The following is a 20,378-nucleotide window of genomic DNA, read 5'->3' on the forward strand; positions in this document are numbered from 1 at the left end:
ACAGTGCAATTTCGTCCTCTATGTGTGAGGAATATGTGTGAGGAACGTTTCCTGTACATTTGGCCATCCCTTGTATTTCCTCTCTTTAGTTGTTGCTTTGTCAAGTCTTTTGCTGTGCAAACAATAGACTAAAAGTGAAATGCCATGGTAAATAGTACGTTATTGCTTACCACATTCCAATGTCGAGAACTATTAGTTACTAGTGTTACACTTGCATTTTGGTGTCTGAAATAGTGTTACTGTATCCTTTCAAGGAACGTGCTGATGCCGAGCCGACTGTTGTGACCGAACGGTTCTAGGCGCTTCAGTCTGGAACCGCGCGACCGCTACAGTCGCAGGTTCGAATCCTGCCGCAGGCATGGATGTATGTCATGTCCTTAGGTTAGTTACCTTTAAGTAGTGGTAAGTTCTAGGGGACTGATGACCTCAGATGTTAAGTCCCATAGTGCTCAGAGCCATTTGAACCATTTGCTGATGGCGAGCTTGTTTGTCTCAACAGCTGGCTGACGATAACAACCCTGCACTAAAGCCCGTGGTGTCACACCTGCCACAACTGCAGGAGGTGGACTCCGAGGTGCACCCACAGATGTCCATGTCTACCGCAAAACTGGTTCCCGAAGAACGGGGCAGCGTGCTGGTGTACAATGGGTCGCTCACCACGCCACCGTGCTCGGAGACCGTCACCTGGATCATCTTCCGTCAGCCAATCACTGTCTCTTCCTATCAGGTACTGCAGCATGTGTGGAATCGCCAAGACTGTTAGCCAAATGTGGCAGATCAAGACAGGAGGCACAGTGGGGAGGTGCGTGCAGACTGAGTTTTTTCCATCCAGGTTGCAGGGGAACAGTAGCACAACCATAGACAGTATTTTTATTCATTCATCATCACTAGATGGGCATTCTGCTAGTAAATGGGTGAATTGCCTGTCAGGCCATGATGTACAAATTTTAACACTAAAAGGCTTTTATATTCAAACAAATGTCACAGATAATTACAAACAATGTAGGAAAGCTAAACCAACAGCAATAGAGAGCTTTTTGAGAGTTTTCCATTAGAATGTTCTAAACGGGGTACTAGCAGTAATAGGCAGCCTGGGTGGCTGATTAGAGGGATAAGGATATCATGTAGAACAAAGCGAGAACTACTCCAAAACGTTAGAAGTAGCACATTACAAACAGTATTGTAAGGTGCTTAAAATGTTATTAGGAAAGCCAAAAACATGTAGTACTCAAACAGAATAGCTACGTCACAGGATAAAATTAAAACCAGATGGTCAGTTGTGAAGGAAGTGTCTGGTCAGCAGCACAAGGTCGATGATATAAAGTCAGTTTGTAGCAACAATATTTCTGTTACTGATAAATCAGATATATGTACATCATTTAACAACCATTTTCTGAGCATTGCTGGTGAATTAAATAAAAATTTAGTTTATATGGGGAATCGTATAACTCTGTTGGCAAATGCCTTTTCGAGATTGATGTTTAAAATACTCCTATGTGATACAGAAAAGGGGGAGATTGAGTCAATAATTAAATCACTGAAGACTAAGGACACTCATGGATATGAAGGAGTGCCCAACAGAATATTAAAGTACTGTGCTGCACATGTTAGCGCTGTATTTAGCCATATTTGTAATTGTTCCATTGGGAATGGTCAGTTTCCTGAACAATTAAAGTACTCAGTAGTAAAGCCGCTTTATAAAAAGGGAGAAAGGGATAATATAGATAATTTTAGACCCATTTCCATGCCACCAGTGCTTGCAAAAGTTATTGAAAAGGCTGTGTATATAAGGATAATTGATCATTTTATATCACACGATTTGCTATCAAAAGTTACTGTTCGGCTTTAGAAGTCGTTTAACAACTGAAAATACTATATTCTCTTTTCTCTGTGAGGTACTGCATGGGCTAAACCAAAGGTTTCGAACGCTTGGCATATTTTTTAATTTAACTAAGGCATTTGATTGTGTTGATCACAAAATATTGCTCCAGAAGTTGGACCATTACGGAATATGGGGAGTAGCTCACAATTGGTTCACCTCTTACTTTAGCAAAAGGCAGCAAAAGGTCATTATTCACAATTTTGATAACGGATGTCATGTGGGGTCTGAGTGGGGTACTGTCAAGTGGGGGGGGGGGGGGGGGGAGTGCCACAGGGATCAGCGTTGGGACCACTCCTGTTTCTTATTTACACGAATGATATGCCTTGTAGTATTACGCGTAACTCTAAAATATTTCTGTTTGCTGATGACCCTAGCTTGATAGTAAAGGATGTTTTCTGTAACACTGGTTCTGTTTCAAATAGTGCAGCTCATGACGTAAGTTCATGGCTTGTAGAAAATAAACTAACGCTACATCACAGTATGACTCAGTTTTTACAATTTCTAACACACAATTCAACAAAACCTGACATCTTAATTTCACAGAATGGGCATATGATTAGTGAAACTGAACAGTTCAAATTTCTAGGTGTTGAGATAGATAGTAGGCTGTCATGGAAAGCTCTTGTTCAGGATCTTGTTCAAAGACTTAATATTACCATTTTTACTATTCGAATGGTATCTGAAGTAGCTCTTCCCATTCTCAAAGGATATTTTCGGCTCATAAATGGGCAGTTTGGGTAATAAGTGGTACAAGTTCACGAACCTCTTGTCGACCCCTGTTCAAGACACTGGGTATTTTGACATGGGCCTCTCAAAATATATATTCCTTACTCTCATTTCTTGTTAACCCCTTTTCAGTAATCTAGGTATTCTGACATTGGCATCTCCAAAATATATATATTATTTACTGTCGTTTCTTGTTAACAGTGTCAGCTTATTCCCAAGAGTTAGCAGCTTTCACTGAGTTAATACATGACAGAAATCCAATCTGCATTTGGATCCGACTTGCTTGACTCTTGTGCAGAAGGGTGTGCAGTGTCCTGCTGCATCCATTTTCAGTAAACTACCACAAGAATTCAAAAATCTTAGCAGTAATCCACGCACTTTCAAATCGAAACTGAAGAATCTCCTCATGGATCACTCCTTATATTCTGTTGAGGAGTTCCTTGAAAAATTAAAGCTGATTCCTATGTTGTATTATTGATCGCGTTTACTGAAACTTATGGCTTGACTTTTTTGGGTTTATAAACATTTTATTTTATCTGTTATTAATTTTATGTTGTAATTTCATGTACTGACACTTTCTATGACCTTGGAGATTTGCTCCTGAATTTGGTCCTATGGAACTAGATGTGTAAATAAATACATACATAAACACTTTACTTTTAGGCCTACTGGCACAATTAAACTTCTTTTACTGGATAATGTTAAGTAGAAATTGAGAACTGGACGATGTGATAAGGAATTAAAAGTGCATGAATCTACTACTACCAATGTCCAAAAAAATAACTGAAGAAGAAGCTGAAAACTAGAAACAGGGATCTGAAAACATATGGGATGACAGCATAATGAATTGGAAGTGCATGTATCCATTAATAATCAGCTGAAAAACATCACCTCAGGAGACATGAGATGTTGCATATGGAGGAGGGGGCACAAATAAGGTGATGTGGTAAAGAATTAAAAGTGCATGCATCTACTAGTACCAATCTTCAAAACCTCACCATAGAAGAAGCTGAATACTGGCATTAGAGATATAAAAACGTATGGGATTACAGGGTAACGAACTGTAAGTGCACACCTTAAAACATGGCCTCAGGAGGAGCCGGAAGTGGCGCATGGGGGAGTGGCTACAGATGGGGTGTAGTGATGAAGTATTTAAAGTACGTGCTTTCACTGCTATCCATACTAGAAAACCACAGTAGGAGAGGCTGGCAGTCACATATAGGGTTAGGGACACACATGGAATGATGGTAAAGAAGTGGAAGAAATGTATCCACTACTGCTCATTGTAAAAGCATTAGACCAGGAGAAATTGATAGCAGCATATGGGAATGGAGGCTTGCATGGGATGATGAAGAGAAGAATTGGATGTTCATGTGTCCACTGCTACTCACCTTGAAACTGTCACTTCAAGAGATCCCAGAAGCTTCATACATGGATGGGGACACACAGGGGTGACATGGTTAAGAACTGGAAGTATGTATGATCATTACTACTCATCTTAAAGTTTTGATCACAGGAGAGGCATGAAGCTACATAGGATGGCGGGATCAAGAATTGAAAGTGCATGTGTCAAAAGGATAAATTAGAAGATGCAAATGGGATGACAGTCTGAAGAATTGGAAGTGCATGCATCCACTACTAACCATTTTAGAGAAATTACCTCAGAAGAAGGCAGAAGCATCATAGGAGAATGCATAGGAGGATGAGGTAAAGAACTAGAAGCGCATGCATCCACTTCTGATCTCCAGTACATCACCACAGGAGAAGCTGACAACTGGAAAATGAGATCTGAAAACATGTGAGTTGACAGAGTAATGAACTGTAAGTACATGCATACACTACCAACCATCTTAAAAGATCTATGAAACTGTCTGCAGATGTTGTTGTCTATAACGAGATCGCAATGTCTGATAAATGTAGCAAAATAAAGGCTGACTTGCAGAACTTCTCCTATCAAACACTGTCTACTTTAGTCAGCTAGGATATAACTCAGACAAAAGCAAGTGAATTCGCTGTTGTTGGTTTTCGGTTAAAGTTCCCATTTATAAACATACTGAAACATTACACCTATGTCTTCTATTAACATGTCTTCAGTGACCATGATTTGTTTGTGCTGTGCTGCTATAACCTAATAATCAGCTTAACCAAACTTACTGTGCTGAGTGGGTGGCATATCTGCAATATACAAGCTAAATAGCAGTGGCGCTAGGACTCAGCCTTGAGGTAATCCATTGTTGAGGGTTTTCTGGTTACTAATGATATAGCCTAAGGGTACCTGAAATGGTCTATCAGCCAACATACTGTTAAGAAGCTTTATTATTCTTCTGCAAAACATTACATGGAGCAGATGATACACAACACCCTGTCTTCACATGGTATAGTAAGCTGAAGACAGCTGAATAAATACAGTAGAGGTCATTAGTTGTTTCTGGAATCCAACTTCTGTGTAGATTGTAAATGAAAGTACCTGATTCATACAGCTACTATTTGGTCAGAGTCCGGCCTGTCTGACAGGCATCGTTCAAAGTATCTCCATATGTATTCTGTTATACAGCAGTCTCTGAAGTAATTTGCACATATAACTGGTAGTGTCAGTCTATGACTATAGCTTCCAGTAAAGGTCTCACCCTTCCAACATACAGATTTTTTGTGGAGATTTTTAAAACCATAATACCTCAACCTCTTTTTTTTTTTGGCTAGAAGCAGTTTGATGCATACTCCAATAGTACACCACGCGATTTTTGAATATCCCTGCAAAATGTTTGCGTGGAGTATACATAATTTTTAATCTAGGTGAATTTCGAATTCCCCCATAACTTTTCACTATTATTTAAAGGATATGTTTGACGCTTTCATTTTCAAATTACCTTTCCACTTTAACCCAAGTAACGTGGCCTGTGACTATACTGCCGTCGCAAACAACATAATATTGGTAGAAATCGGAACTACTATTTTACACTTCATGTTAAGCAGCCGAACGATAGTATACTATGCGCAACTCGCTCCAGTGTGACGAGGTGACTGGAGGGAGCTACAGTGGAGCTCTTGTGACAATGGTGATGGCTGATCGGCTCTCCATTGTGTGGAATTTCTTTAAAAATAAAGACACCAAATTCCTATCCATTACCAACATAACACAAGTGGACAGGTCCAAACTTTGGGGAACTGCACTTAGGAGGAGCAGCAGGTGTGTGATGTCAGTGGCTATCTTTAATTCTGTAAGCGACCTGACTATTAAAAACAGCCGCACTGGTCTGAGTGAATAATAACTTGGAGGAAACGTGTTAAGTAGGTCAGCAGACTGGATAGTACATGTAGGGTGAATAACATGTTTATTCCGCCAACATGCATAGACTGGCAGGCATGACACACATGGCCCTGCAGAGGAAACAAACAACTTTTGTTTTGACTCTGAATAGCAGGCAGGCTTGAACCTGCATGGGGGAAACCCATTATTTGTCTTGGGTGAGACAATGTTCTTTGTCCTAGAACTGATATAGGGGACCAAAACCAATTGTCCTAGAACCGCATGCTTATACTGGAAACAGGAAAACATCATTTGTCTAATAGGCAGGCTTGGACCTGCATGAGAAACAAATGAAGTTTGTTTCAGGTGTGTGATGTCAGGGGAAAACTGACGAAATCTGACAAGAGTGCAGACTGTGCATATATTAGAGTGTCTGTTGTCCTGAATTCCAACAGGATATTGCATCATCGTGGATTTCTCACTAATATTTAGGGCACTGGTCCTACTTCCACAGTGATGTCATAGGGGTGGGGGAAGATCCACTAGCATAATTGTGCTATTTTTTAATTTCTCGTTAAATTTTGAATTTCCGACCAAATTTTGAATTCCTGTCAATTTTTGAATTTTCCTGTGTTTCATACGTAGGGCAATTGGCCAGTGTCAGAGGGGGGGGGGGGGGGGGGGGAAATCCATGACATAGTAGTGGAGAGGCAGGGGAAAATCTGGCAATAATGCGACCTATAGATGGATGAAGAGGCACATCAGCATTGCGTGCCGGGATATAAACTGAAGTTATTCTACTACTTTGGAAGTAAAATAACACGTGATGTAAGAAAGAAGAAGGGCTTAAAAAGGAGACTAGCATAGCGAAGAGGACATTCCTGGCCAAAGGATGTCTATTGGTATCAAGGCAAAAATCAATGAGTATGTATGTTCGGGGCACAGCGTTCTATGGAAGTGAATCGTGGGAGTAGGAAACCGAAAAAGAAGGGAATCAAAGCGTTTGCGATGTGGTGCTGTAGAAGAATGTTGAAAATCAGATGGGCTGATAAGATAAGAAATGAAGAGATTCTCCACAGAATCGGCGAGGATAGGAGCATGTGGAAAATATTGACAAGAAGAGACACGACGATAGGACATGTGTTAAGGTCTCCTCCTCATTTAACTTGCCACATACGTATATGTAGGACTTTACCAGTAACAACAATAAAATATATAAAATAACTGCAACAACTAAACCTGGGAAAACGCTCGTCGATTCGATAATTGATGTAAAATTTTGCCATTGTGTCTGAGAGAAATATTATTTTATACTCGTACAACATGCTACAATGTTATAGGTGATTCAATTTAATATGTGTATTTCACTAAATTTTTCATGTTGCTTTCAAGACTCTTCGCTTTTTTTCTTCTATGACGTGCAATTTTCTTCATAATGAGATTCAGTTTATTTTAGTTGGAGGTATTTCATTGTAACCGAAAGCTGGCAACTGAAAATGCACAGCTTTTGTGTGAGTCCGATAACTGGGCAAAGGTGAAGCGCTGGAAGGTAAAGGTTTTTGCCAGATTGCAGACATTTCGTGCCTTGCGCCTAGGACCGAAATTAGCTAGTGGAGGGGAAAAAAGCTTTCCAGCCCTATACATCAAATTCAGATTAGTAAAGCCCTTTGCAGGCGCTCTTTTATAAAGTGAATACTGGTTTAATTACCTTTGTATGTAGATTTCCCTTCATCAGTCAAGAAACACTGGAAGCGGAAATTGTTATTGGTCCTCAAATTGATAAACTGATGAAAGATCACGAATTTGAGAATACCACGAATGTTGAACAAAAAGATGCATTGACTGCCTTCAGGCCCGCTAGTGAAAACTTTCTAGGGAATAAAAAGCATACAAATTACAAGAGCGTTGTTTAAACCATTTTGAAAAATGTGCGGAAGTTGGGTTGTTAACACACTCAAATATTGACTACTTTTTTGAAAACGTAAGGCGTTAAAGTGGAGAGCGAGGAGAAAGCATCCACCAGGAGCATAGGGAATCGTAAAAGAGGTAACAGAGAAGGTGGAATGAAAGTATGACGTCAGACTGCCCGCATATCGTGGTCGTGCGGTAGCGTTCTCGCTTCCCACGCCCGGGTTCCCGGGTTCGATTCCCGGCGGGTTCAGGGATTTTCTCTGCCTCGTGATAGCTGGGTGTTGTGTGTGATGTCCTTAGGTTAGTTAGGTTTAAGTAGTTCTAGGGGACTGATGACCATAGATGTTAAGTCCCATAGTGCTCAGAGCCATTTTTGGACGTCAGACTACTGCTGGATGTTGAAGAAGGACAGTAAAGGTCAAAGTTCTGCGAAGATATGAGGAAGAGAAATATGCCCCTTCTTCTTGTTCTTCTTTTTCCTCGCCTTTGAAGCGATTTTCCGGACCAGAAGCATCATGAAGTCTGAAACAAAAGGATCCACTCGAAATGCGATAAGAAAGGAAAACTGCAACTACCCTCTTTTGTAACTGAAACTGTTGTGAATGCTAATTATTTTTGCTGTAAATGCAGTCATATTCATTGACTTTATTATAATAAATGAAAACGAGCTCCCAGCCGAAAGGTCATTGTTGGTTAATGGTGCACTTGGTGACGATTGATCATGTACATAGTTAATGTTCTTACAAAAGAAATTATTCTGTAAAAATTAAGATGCAGACTCGACTTTTTTATAATTAAAAAACTACCGATAGAGCGCATAACGCACTCGACCATTGCTTCACCAACCAAGTCGCTCCCAGCTTAAGTAAAAGTGCCAGAAATTAATTGCACGATCTATTCAAAACAGGAGAACTGAGAGTTTTTTCGTTTTACTGAGAAAAAATGTTTATAACGCAATATTCCAATTGTTATTAGCAAATAAATACAGCGAGTACAACTTAACATCCTTTTCGTGTCGATACCACAACGTGAAGAAGAAACAATCTAGTGTCTCATTTTTCACAAGGAAAATAATTACAGTTATCAGAGAAGAAAGATTGGAATAACACAGGGGTCTCCAAACTTTTTAGTCCGCGGGACACATTGACTCCTCCACGAAGTCATAAGGGCCAAGATCTACCTAGTGAGATTAAAGCACCCTAGCTCTCCATGATCACCGTAATGTAAGGCTAAAGGAAAGATGAAATCGCAAAAATCTAAGGTTGTGGGAATAGCTAGCACTGAAACGATCTACGATTTTTATTTAATTACATAATTTTGATTGATGGACGTACCTGACCGAAATTCTGGCGTATTTTATTCTGGCGAATTTCACCGACAAAAAAGTATGTCACTACACATTCTTCACCAAAGCGTCCTGCAAAGTTAACGAAATCTCAAAATCATTGTTAGCAACATTATTACTACAAGACGTAACAGAGGTAGAGTATGTCAACATACTGTTATTTCAAGTGGCGCAACAATAAGTTTAGTTACGTAGTATTGTAGCGAGTAGCGGAGCCAATGTCGCGGTGTATTGGTCGCGATAGGCCTCAAAACCCAATTGTTGGCAGTATAGGCACCACCTCAAATATCTGGCGGGCCGGATACCGGGGGTGTCCGGCCAGCTAGCGCGGGCCGGTTTGCCGGCTCTCGCGGGCCGGTCTAGGCCCGCGGGCCGTAGTTTGGAGACCCCTGGTATAACACATGGAACAGATGTAATCTCCAAAAAATTACAAATTAAAAAATATTAGTAACCGTTACTTAGCAGTCCATAAGTAGGAATATCGTTTGACATTGTTATTATCAAGCCCCTCTTAGGCACCAGAGTTCATCCTCACGTCTTTATTAAAAGACATATCATATTTTATCCCACGTCTGCATGGGATCCACATGTTAATCTAGATTTGGCAATGTTAGGGGCAGAGGGTCACCAGATGCCCTTCCTGTCTCAGTCCCTTCTCCACCCCAGACGAGATGTGTGTGCCCGTTCTGTCTGCATCTGGTGATATCCTCCCTGTGAAAGTTTGAGAACGTTTCCTAAATGTTTGTGAATCATGTGGCCGATGCAGTAAATCAGTAGGGTAGACTGGGCGAAACGTTCCCTTGCTGCGTAATGGTCACGCTCTCTGTCTTCAGAGTTAGTGCTGCCATGCAGCGGACAATTCGTGAATTAAGAGCTCACATGAGTCTAAGGTTACACCAGTTAAATGGTTCCGCCGTGTGTTCTGCAACAAGATTTACAGAAGAAAACTTCGTTTTATGCACTGTTGATCTAAGGTAAGTTCTAAATCTGTAATTGTTTATGTCACGCTGTAAGCCTATAAAGCGAGTCACAAATATTTCGGCTTTTAAGGCAGTTTATGAGGAAGTTGTATTCGCGTTGTTGTTAGCATACAAGATGGCGTTCTCCCGCAATGTTGTTGCTATTGCAGGACGAGTATTTGGGGCAAAATGATCATGTAGGGGGGATCGTTATCCCCGTAGGGATCATATTACCCCATTAATAAACTACTAAATATAAATAAGCCTACTTATATATTTTTATGCATGCGTTTACTTAATGACATACTTAATTGTTCACTTTCATGCGATTGTTTATTTAAGTGTTTCAATTTTCAGATTCAACAATGGTGCGAACTTACGTTCGGAAAACTGATCATCGAAGCTGGTGTGTTGAAAAAGTGGAATGCCTGCAAAAACAGCAAGTAGGAATTTTAATGTCCCTAGAGCGGCACTAAAAAGAAGAGTAACAGGAAAAAATACATCTGCTGTGCAGCATAAGAAAGTCTTACAAAATTATAAAACTGTTTTCACTCAATGCCAAGAGGAGGAACTGGTTAACGATATTGGGGATATGGAAACAAGATTTTATCGTCTGACAACAAAAGATGTGCGCCTCTTAGCATTCCAATTAGCACTGAAAAATGGTATATCGCATCCTTTTAGCACAGAACTGGGTATGGCTGGAGAAGATTGGTTAGCTGGTTTTCGACGACGACATCCAGAGCTCTCTCTCAGAGTTCCAGAATCAACATCAGCTGCAAGAGCTCGTGCATTCAATAGGCCTGTAGTGACGATTTTTCAAAATTCTTGGGGAAGTAAATTCTGATCAGCCATACCCTCCTCACAGAATTTTTAACGTCGATGAAACTTCTATTGGAACAGTTTCATCTAGGAATTCACGAGTTTTGGCGAAGAAGGGACGACTACAAGTAGGGCGAATTGTGTCTGGCGAGCGTGGTGATGATGAAAGCATAGTTAACTGATGGAGCTCCGCCTGGAACTATTTTTGCCTGCAACTCTAGTGCATGGATGAGACTCGAGGTGTTCGAGGATTGGTTTCAGTATTTTGTGCAACATGCAGAACCATCTAAGGATGATCCAGCACTGCTAATGAAGGGTGAACACCTCAGTCACAAGAAAAATTTGAATGTGATTGAAGCTCCAAGAAAAAACTTTGCTACCATCATATGTTTACCTCCTCACTGCACACACAACCTCCAGTCACTAGATGTGTCAATAATGTTTCCTTAAAGCCCACATTATGACAGTGCCCCTGGAGAAATGGCTTAACATCCACTCAGGGAGGGTACCCACATTTTTCCAGATAAGTCAGATTTTTGGGGAGGCTTACCTCAAGGCATGCACACCAACGAATGCTATAAATGGATTTAAGGAATGTGGGATATATCCTTATGACCGAGAAATCTTTACTGGTGCAGACTTTATAGCTGCAGAAACTACCGACCAACTAGATCAGTCAAATTGTGAAGCAATGGAAACTGAAAGCAGTTCTAAAGTCTTAATTGAAGAATGCACACCCCATGCACAGTCTTCTATCAGTGAGGAATTAGGGTCTCCAGAGCCTACAATAGATGAAAATCACTCAACAATCACAACTTTTATTGAATCTGACCTCCCACATTTAGATATTTCCCAACCAGGACCAAGTGGAGAGGGCGCATCTTTATGTAGAAAAACATCATTTGGTTCAACATCAACAGCCCAAATCATTACAGTTCCCAAAATGAAAGGACCAAAGTGTTCTAGGAAGAGGCAGAGGGGTGGCGCATCAATACTGACTAGCAGTCCATATAAAAATGCCTTAGTGGAGGAAAAAAGAAAAAAAAAGGATAATTTACAGAAAGGGAAATGCCTACAAAGACCTAAACGTAAACAAGTTCATGTAAAAACATCTGATGGCTCCTTTCAGAGAAGAAAAGAAACGTCTAAGAAGAAGGGAGGGTCATGCTTGCAAGAGAGTTGTGAGAATGACGATGCCAAGGTTGTCGATGGTAACCCAGAGTGTATTTACTGCAAAGAAACTTTTCTATCTTCGTTAACTGTTGAAGATTGGATTATGTGTCAGGGCTGTAAAAACTGGGTTCGTGAGGAATGTGCTGGAGTTGACGATGATGATAATGACTTCAATTGTGATTTTTGTAGAAACAGAAATGTTCTGGCAATAAAAGGAAGTTGAATATGTAAACAGCTTTGTATTCTTTTTGTTCAATTTGTATTTTAAATGATAGCCTTGAATATTTTATTTTTTAATTTTGTGACAGTGAATCAAAATTTCATTTCCCCTTAATTAAATGCATTTATGTAAAATAATACACTCCTGGAAATGGAAAAAAGAACACATTGACACCGGTGTGTCAGACCCACCATACTTGCTCCGGACACTGCGAGAGGGCTGTACAAGCAATGATCACACGCACGGCACAGCGGACACACCAGGAACCGCGGTGTTGGCCGTCGAATGGCGCTAGCTGCGCAGCATTTGTGCACCGCCGCCGTCAGTGTCAGCCAGTTTGCCGTGGCATACGGAGCTCCATCGCAGTCTTTAACACTGGTAGCATGCCGCGACAGCGTGGACGTGAACCGTATGTACAGTTGACGGACTTTGAGCGAGGGCGTATAGTGGGCATGCGGGAGGCCGGGTGGACGTACCGCCGAATTGCTCAACACGTGGGACGTGAGGTCTCCACAGTACATCGATGTTGTCGCCAGTGGTCGGCGGAAGGTGCACGTGCCCGTCGACCTGGGACCGGACCGCAGCGACGCACGGATGCACGCCAAGACCGTAGGATCCTACGCAGTGCCGTAGGGGACCGCACCGCCACTTCCCAGCAAATTAGGGACACTGTTGCTCCTGGGGTATCGGCGAGGACCATTCGCAACCGTCTCCATGAAGCTGGGCTACGGTCCCGCACACCGTTAGGCCGTCTTCCGCTCACGCCCCAACATCGTGCAGCCCGCCTCCAGTGGTATCGCGACAGGCGTGAATGGAGGGACGAATGGAGACGTGTCGTCTTCAGCGATGAGAGTCGCTTCTGCCTTGGTGCCAATGATGGTCGTATGCGTGTTTGGCGCCGTGCAGGTGAGCGCCACAATCAGGACTGCATACGACCGAGGCACACAGGGCCAACACCCGGCATCATGGTGTGGGGAGCGATCTCCTACACTGGCCGTACACCACTGGTGATCGTCGAGGGGACACGGAATAGTGCACGGTACATCCAAACCGTCATCGAACCCATCGTTCTACCATTCCTAGACCGGCAAGGGAACTTGCTGTTCCAACAGGACAATGCACGTCCGCATGTATCCCGTGCCACCCAACGTGCTCTAAAAGGTGTAAGTCAACTACCCTGGCCAGCAAGATCTCCGGATCTGTCCCCCATTGAGCATGTTTGGGACTGGATGAAGCGTCGTCTCACGCGGTCTGCACGTCCAGCACGAACGCTGGTCCAACTGAGGCGCCAGGTGGAAATGGCATGGCAAGCCGTTCCACAGGACTACATCCAGCATCTCTACGATCGTCTCCATGGGAGAATAGCAGCCTGCATTGCTGCGAAAGGTGGATATACACTGTACTAGTGCCGACATTGTGCATGCTCTGTTGCCTGTGTCTATGTGCCTGTGGTTCTGTCAGTGTGATCATGTGATGTATCTGACCCCAGGAATGTGTCAATAAAGTTTCCCCTTCCTGGGACAATGAATTCACGGTGTTCTTATTTCAATTTCCAGGAGTGTATATTATCTAAGTACATTGCACAGTAAAAGTTGAATAACATATGCATTTAATTTACTAAAAAAAAACAAATTACAAAGAAAGGCAGTGAACTGCAAATTATAAGCCAGGTGATCATTTTACCCGAGAGACCAGGGGCAAAATTATCCTATACATATAACAAGTAAAATATGCGCAAAACATATACCCAACGGATTTTATAAAATATTTTGAATGTTACCCAGAGTAAATGGACGGTCTCCTTAAAGGGATCAGTTTGCCCTGGTCTCCCCTACCAGCACAGTATTCACCCAGTCAGATGTGGGAAACCACCTAAAATCCAAGTTGGCTAGCACACCAGACCTCAATGTTAGTCTACCATGTAGATTCTATCCATCTCCAGCGTGTCTCCCCGAATCTTGGAAGCTGTGTGGATATCCAGACAGATCAAGTTTATAATTTTTTATTATAACGCTAATACTGCATGCAAAAAGTATCAGTTCTTCTTGTTAACTGTTAACTGGGAGTCATATACATTATATATATTACAAGTAGAAGTAGACCCAAAGTTGAAGCCTGTGGTACTCTCTTTGTGATCTCTGCACAGTCACTAAAATTTTCTGTGTCCTAAACACATTGTCTGAATTATTTAGCAGAAAATTTTCCATTCTCTTTGTTGAATATGATTCACACCAATAGGGTGAAAATCCATCAGTTCATAGAATTTGCGTTTTTTCAAGATTTTAACATGATCTATACAATGAAACGCCTTCCAAAGATAAAAAGATACCAACTGGCGATATTTTATTATTTAAGGCTTGAAATATTTGATGAGCCAATTTACACACATGAGCCGAAACATTATGATCACCTACCTGGTAGATCGTTTGTCCATCTTTGGAATGAAACGCAACACTGATTCTATCTATAAGGGATCCGACAATTGTGTGGTAGGTTTATGGAGGTGGAGGTATGTGTCATTAGATGTCTACACAAAGGTCATGTAATACGCGTAAATAACGGACCGCTGATTTGCGTACGCGGTGATGGCGGCCGATAGCGACCCAGCTGGGTTCCATACAATTTACATCAACGTAACTTCACGACAATGCCCCTCAAACCATTGTAGCACGGTTCTGGGTTCGAGACAGGTACAATTATACTGGTGAAAGATGACATCGCCATCTGGGAAAACCTCAAGCATGAAAGGATGCATCTAGTTCGCAGTTGTCGGCGTGTGTTAGCACAGGTTCCACGCAAGTGCAGGAGAATGTCTCGCATAGCATAACACTGATCCCACCAGGCTGCGACCATGGAGCATGTATCGAGGCAGTGTTCACCTCGAGCACGGCTTTTGTGGAGACGACCATCGACCTGGTCTAGATCTACATCTACGTGATTACTCTGCTATTCACAATAAAGTGCCTGGCAGAGGGTTCAATGAACCACCTTCATGCTGTCTCTCTACCGTTCCACTCTCGAACGGCATGCGGGAAAAACGAGCACTTAAATTTTTCTGTGCGAGTCCTGATTTCTCTTATTTTATCCAGTTGATAATTTCTCCCTATGTAGGGGGGTGCCAACAGAATGTTTTCGCAATCGGAGGAGAAAACTGGTGATTGAAATTTCATGAGAAGATCCCGTCGCAACGAAAAACGCCTTTGTTTTAATGACTGCCACTCCAATTCACGTATCATGTCTGTGACATTATCTCCCCTATTTCGCGATAGTAAAAAACGAGCTGCCCTTCTTTGTACTTTTTCGATATCATCCGTCAGTCCCACCTGAGACGGATCCCACACTGCACAGCAATACTCCAGAATAGGGCGGACAAGCGTGGTGTAAGCAGTGTCTTTAGTAGACCCGTTGCGCCTTCCAAGTGTTCTGCCAATGAATCGCAGTCTTTGGCTTGGCCTGGTGTAGCAAAAATGTGATTCGCCTGAAGAGCCGACACATTTCCATTGATCGATGGTCAGTGCGCACTACAATCATAATCAGCGATATCTTCGGATCAATATGTGACATTTGGGATGGTCTGCTGTAGAGCTCCATGTTCAATAGTGTACAATGAATGGTGTGCTCCAAAACCCTTGCGCATGCACCAGCATTGTTCTCTTTTGGAAGAGATACCACAGATAAACATCTGTCCTACTCTGCAGAGCAGACAAGCCTCCGAACCTCACGTTCTGTGAAGAGTCGTGGACGTCCAACCATTTAGTGCCTAGTGCTACTTTCGCTGTCCGTCTACCTTTTCCTGTTGATGTGTAACAATACGAGTCAAGATAGATATAACGGAACTTGAATAGCGTATTTGCCTCTATTGGTTACGGTAGAGAGATCGATCTTTCGGTCCTGTCTGTATATTTATATATAATATTGCATGAATAAAGGCTGGACGAGTGTAAAGCTATCGTTAAAAACGCACGCCACGCGATTTGTTACGATTTGGTCGGTCATAATAATAATAACATGCATTTGAATACAATTAAAATATAACCGCGATACCTGTTTAATGTTATTGGAAATAATATGTAGTAAATTAATGAGTAAGGTAGCCGATCCTATAAGAAGAGGTAAAATTGGGCATATTGAGGTGTTTTGCTTTATATCGACGAAGCCGATGATACGGCGTCATTGTTTTTCCTTTACTCTTAGATATAAAACAAGTAAAGAAGTGCTAATTGTTCGTAGTGAAAAAATCATAGAGTAAATATCTCTGGAGTGAGCACTCACATTCGCAGAACAGATTTAGTGTTGTCAACATACATTGTCGGCCTGGTCACGTGATCTCGGGACGTCGTGTGTTTGTTCGTATAGCGCCCTGTATATTTAGAATGTCACTACATCCCTAGTACAGACGGATTCTTTTCGTACGTGTCGTGGATTATTTATATATGTTGCGAAGACATTTTAACAGTATCCATTTGATACCGGGAATAAACCAGCTACGTAACTTTTAAAGGCAAGTGATACTGCATTCTGCTTCTTTGCGATAGGTGTCACAGTTCAGATGGACTCGATTTTTGGTAGTTTTCGGTATGATACGGTACTTTATAGTATTAAAGAGCCTGACGTACCCCTTTTTGCAGTGATAGTCCTGCAAAACGACTTGACAGTACGTTAGTACTTTCGCAAGTGTCCGAAAAACACCGAATTTACCACACATTAGCGATTATATCCCTGCTAATTCGTCCTTTTTTCTTGTATTTCTGCGTATTTATTTTCTCGTTTTTACGACCTAAAGCACAATTTTTCTTACTGGTGGCACTTTGAGGTATTTATTTAACGCATTTTAAGTACTTGCTCCCAGTTCATTAAATAAATAGTAGACGGAGTAATCTATATACATAATTGATAAGTCACTGATAAATGCATGGAGGATAGTATTTACTGAAACAACTAACCTTTCCATTTCCTGTTCCACTAGGAAATTTACGAGAGGAAGCGATTGTTTGTAAGCTTTTGTACGAGCCGTAATATCTATTATATAGTCATAAAATCGTAGAAAAAATAGGTCTACAGAATCAAGTCTTAATTATAATGCGTTTCGAAATTTTTAAACGTATACAGTGTCTCTTACTAAAATGAAAACTATTATTAGATCTATATGGAATGTACCCATGAAAAGTTACTGTCCCTCCTTTCACATATTTTTCTTTCCATTCGTAGCAACAACGTAATTCACCATCGCTATTAGACTATCAACAAACGGTGAAACACAACAAAAACTCTTGGTATTATAAACTTCAAACGCTGCAAAAAGCACACACGCACAGCGAAGTCCCGAGATCACGTGACAATCCTGGTTTAATGTTGACAACATGCGCAGAACGCAATGCTCACTCCAGAGATATTTACTCTATGGAAAAAATATAGGGGCTTGTTTTAAATAACTACGGTATACAATCAGAGTAACAAAAGGACATTTAGTTATACGAAATCACGGATAGCGAAGTGTGGTCATTAAATTGAGTACACCTACAGGGCGGTCAATTCCGGGATAAATCTATAGGCATCTCACGAGGGACGCGGTATTGAGACCGTTTTTTTTTTTTTTTTTAATTATATTGCGGAGAGCTAGCTCCAATTTATGAAAAGGAGAAAAACGTTAACTTTTACGCGAACTCTTAATAATTGCGGATCGGAGAGAAAAGTGTGTAATTGTCTTACGCCTAATAAACATTCGTGGAGACGGTGGCTAAACAAGAAGAGTCAGTTACAAAATACTGTATCATTATCATTGACTGTTGGTGTCGAGCAACGAAAATTGTTCATCAAAGGGTTTCCATGGAAGTTGAGAGTTAGGGTTCAGGCACTCGCATATACTCCACATCAAGAGTGTGAATGAGTGGTGAATGCGAAATAAAACTGTGAACAAAGTTACGTTAAATAAAACAGAAGAAACAAGACGTTTGGTCCTATCTGTTATTATTCCATAAACTGTAACATTTCTTATCGTTGTACGAAGCCTTTATAGACAATTTGCTTCGAAGGGATCTCGTTACGAGTTAAATTCTGGGGACCTGGTCAAGAGGGGGTAGTTCGTAGATCCTAACCAGTGCAGCTATTCTGAAATCAGGTGCTACCGTGACCGTTGTGTGTTGTCAATGACTTAAGGTTACCATATCTCATGCTCTAACATCGACGCGCCTTTCCACTCGGTATAACGGTGCCTCACGGCATCAACGACAACGCCGACGACGAAGGAAGATACGGTAGAGATGTTCACGACAGTAGCACGTGAACATTCGACCAGCTTCGCTGTTTTCGAGGCACTCGTTCACGGGCTCTGCGTAATAATAATCTGCCCTTTGTCACGGTTCATATCTTCGCTAGGGTGATCCCCCGTCCGTGTCTGCTTACATTTGTTACAGCAACGCCACCAGGCAGCATATAACGTCACAGTGGGCAGTGGTCATAATGTTTTGCTGATCAGAGTATAAGTAGCACTATAAAAACACCGAAAAAAGTTTCTTATTTTGTGAATAATTCTGACGTTTCAGAAGAGAATTAGAGTAGTCTTTAGACTCAGCATTGAAAATTGATTCTAGGACACCTACTTTTGAGAAATGATGTGAATATTTTTAAGTGCATGCTTACGATATTATAAGTATTTAGATGAGAAGCATTTTTGGAGACGTGTGACTCACGCTGCTCCTCTCCTCTGTGGCAGGTGGAAGGCTTCAGGAGAGTGAAGTCCCCAGATGGACAGCTGAGAAAGAACAGGAGGCCGGTGCAGCCGCTCAACCACCGGACAGTGTACACTGTGTCTCCGAACCGCAAGTTCACGGAGAGCGCCACAGCTCGCAGTGTGTCTCCAGAGCCCAGGTTCAGGGAGACCACCACACGATCCGGGCTGTGCTTCCTGTGTGCGCTGCTACTGCACTCCATGCACTACCTCTAGCAAAGAACTTCAAACAAGTAGCCAATAAAAATTACGTGCTGAGGCTCACAAAAACTCAGTTTCTAGAGTGCAGTCTCCCAGGTATCAGGGGTACAGTTTACAGTGGTACTCCTCTCCACAATATTGCCCAAGATCAATCACTCAAGGCAGCGACTGTGCCTGTATGACTAATTTATATCTGATCTGATAAACTGCTGGAAGAGGAATTAGTACATCCTTTTAGAGGTTTACAAGTCACTCAAAATATGTTGTTGTAACAGTTGATATGGAGTGCATGAAATGCTGCGACTTGCATATCAACAGCACAAGGAGTTCTGAGTTACCAGGTATAGACCCACACTGAAACACCCATATTAGAACATGGTGTAGCCTCCAAGTGCAGCAATGCAGGTGCTGACTCTGACATCAATAGATCATACAGATGGTGAATAATGGCTTGGGATACGTTATTCCATGCCTGCTAGACCTGTTGATGTGGTTCCGTAAGACTTGTTGGTTGACGAGTCACACAAGCCACTTCTCGTCCCATCATATCCCACAAGTGCTCGATTGGACACTAGTCCGGGAATCGTGATGGCCAGGGAAGTTGCTGCCCGTCTTGCAGAGGATGTTACGTTTCACGGGCAGTGTTTGGACGAGCACTATGCTGTTGGAACAATCCATTACCTTCCTGTTGCAAGAATGGCAGAGGAGCGGCTCTAACAACATTCTCCACGTTCTGAACGCTGCTGGTTGGCGTTCCCTCCAGAAACACCAAAGGAGAACGACAATTGTAGCTTATCGCGCCCCTGGGGTCGGGCTAGTGTGGCTGGGATGAATATACTCTATCAGACAGCGCTCACCACGTCTACATCGTATGTGCAAACACTGAACACTTGCATGCACACAGAACATGCTTTCATCGCTGAAGACCAAGGCGCGCTATACCCTCTTCCCTGTGATCCTCTGATGGCAGCTGTCTTCCAAACGGTCGGCACCAGTCGAGCCGTGCTCGTCGATGCTGTGGTGCGAGTGAAAGACGGGCTACAGGTGTGCGTGCCAGTAGTCACACTTTGTAACAGTCAGTGTTGCCACGTATGGGCTCGCAAGCCCTCTGATCTGTGCTGTGGTTATTGTTGTTGTTGTTGTTGTGGTCTTCAGTCCTGAGACT

General features: G+C 42.1%; 1 protein-coding gene across 1 annotated transcript in view; it reads left to right on the forward strand.

Moving 5' to 3' along the window:
* LOC126215329 (putative carbonic anhydrase 3) overlaps positions 1-19,228 on the forward strand; it is a 119,323-nt gene extending 100,095 nt beyond the window's left edge. Inside the window, exons 5-6 of the mRNA XM_049942010.1 lie at positions 500-727; positions 18,998-19,228. Coding sequence (XP_049797967.1) covers positions 500-727; positions 18,998-19,228 — 459 coding nt within the window. The remainder of the gene's footprint in view (positions 1-499; positions 728-18,997) is intronic.
* Positions 19,229-20,378: the final 1,150 nt, after the last annotated feature.

This window comes from Schistocerca nitens, chromosome 12 (genome assembly GCF_023898315.1).
Source record: "Schistocerca nitens isolate TAMUIC-IGC-003100 chromosome 12, iqSchNite1.1, whole genome shotgun sequence".
Lineage (NCBI taxonomy): Eukaryota > Metazoa > Arthropoda > Insecta > Orthoptera > Acrididae > Schistocerca > Schistocerca nitens.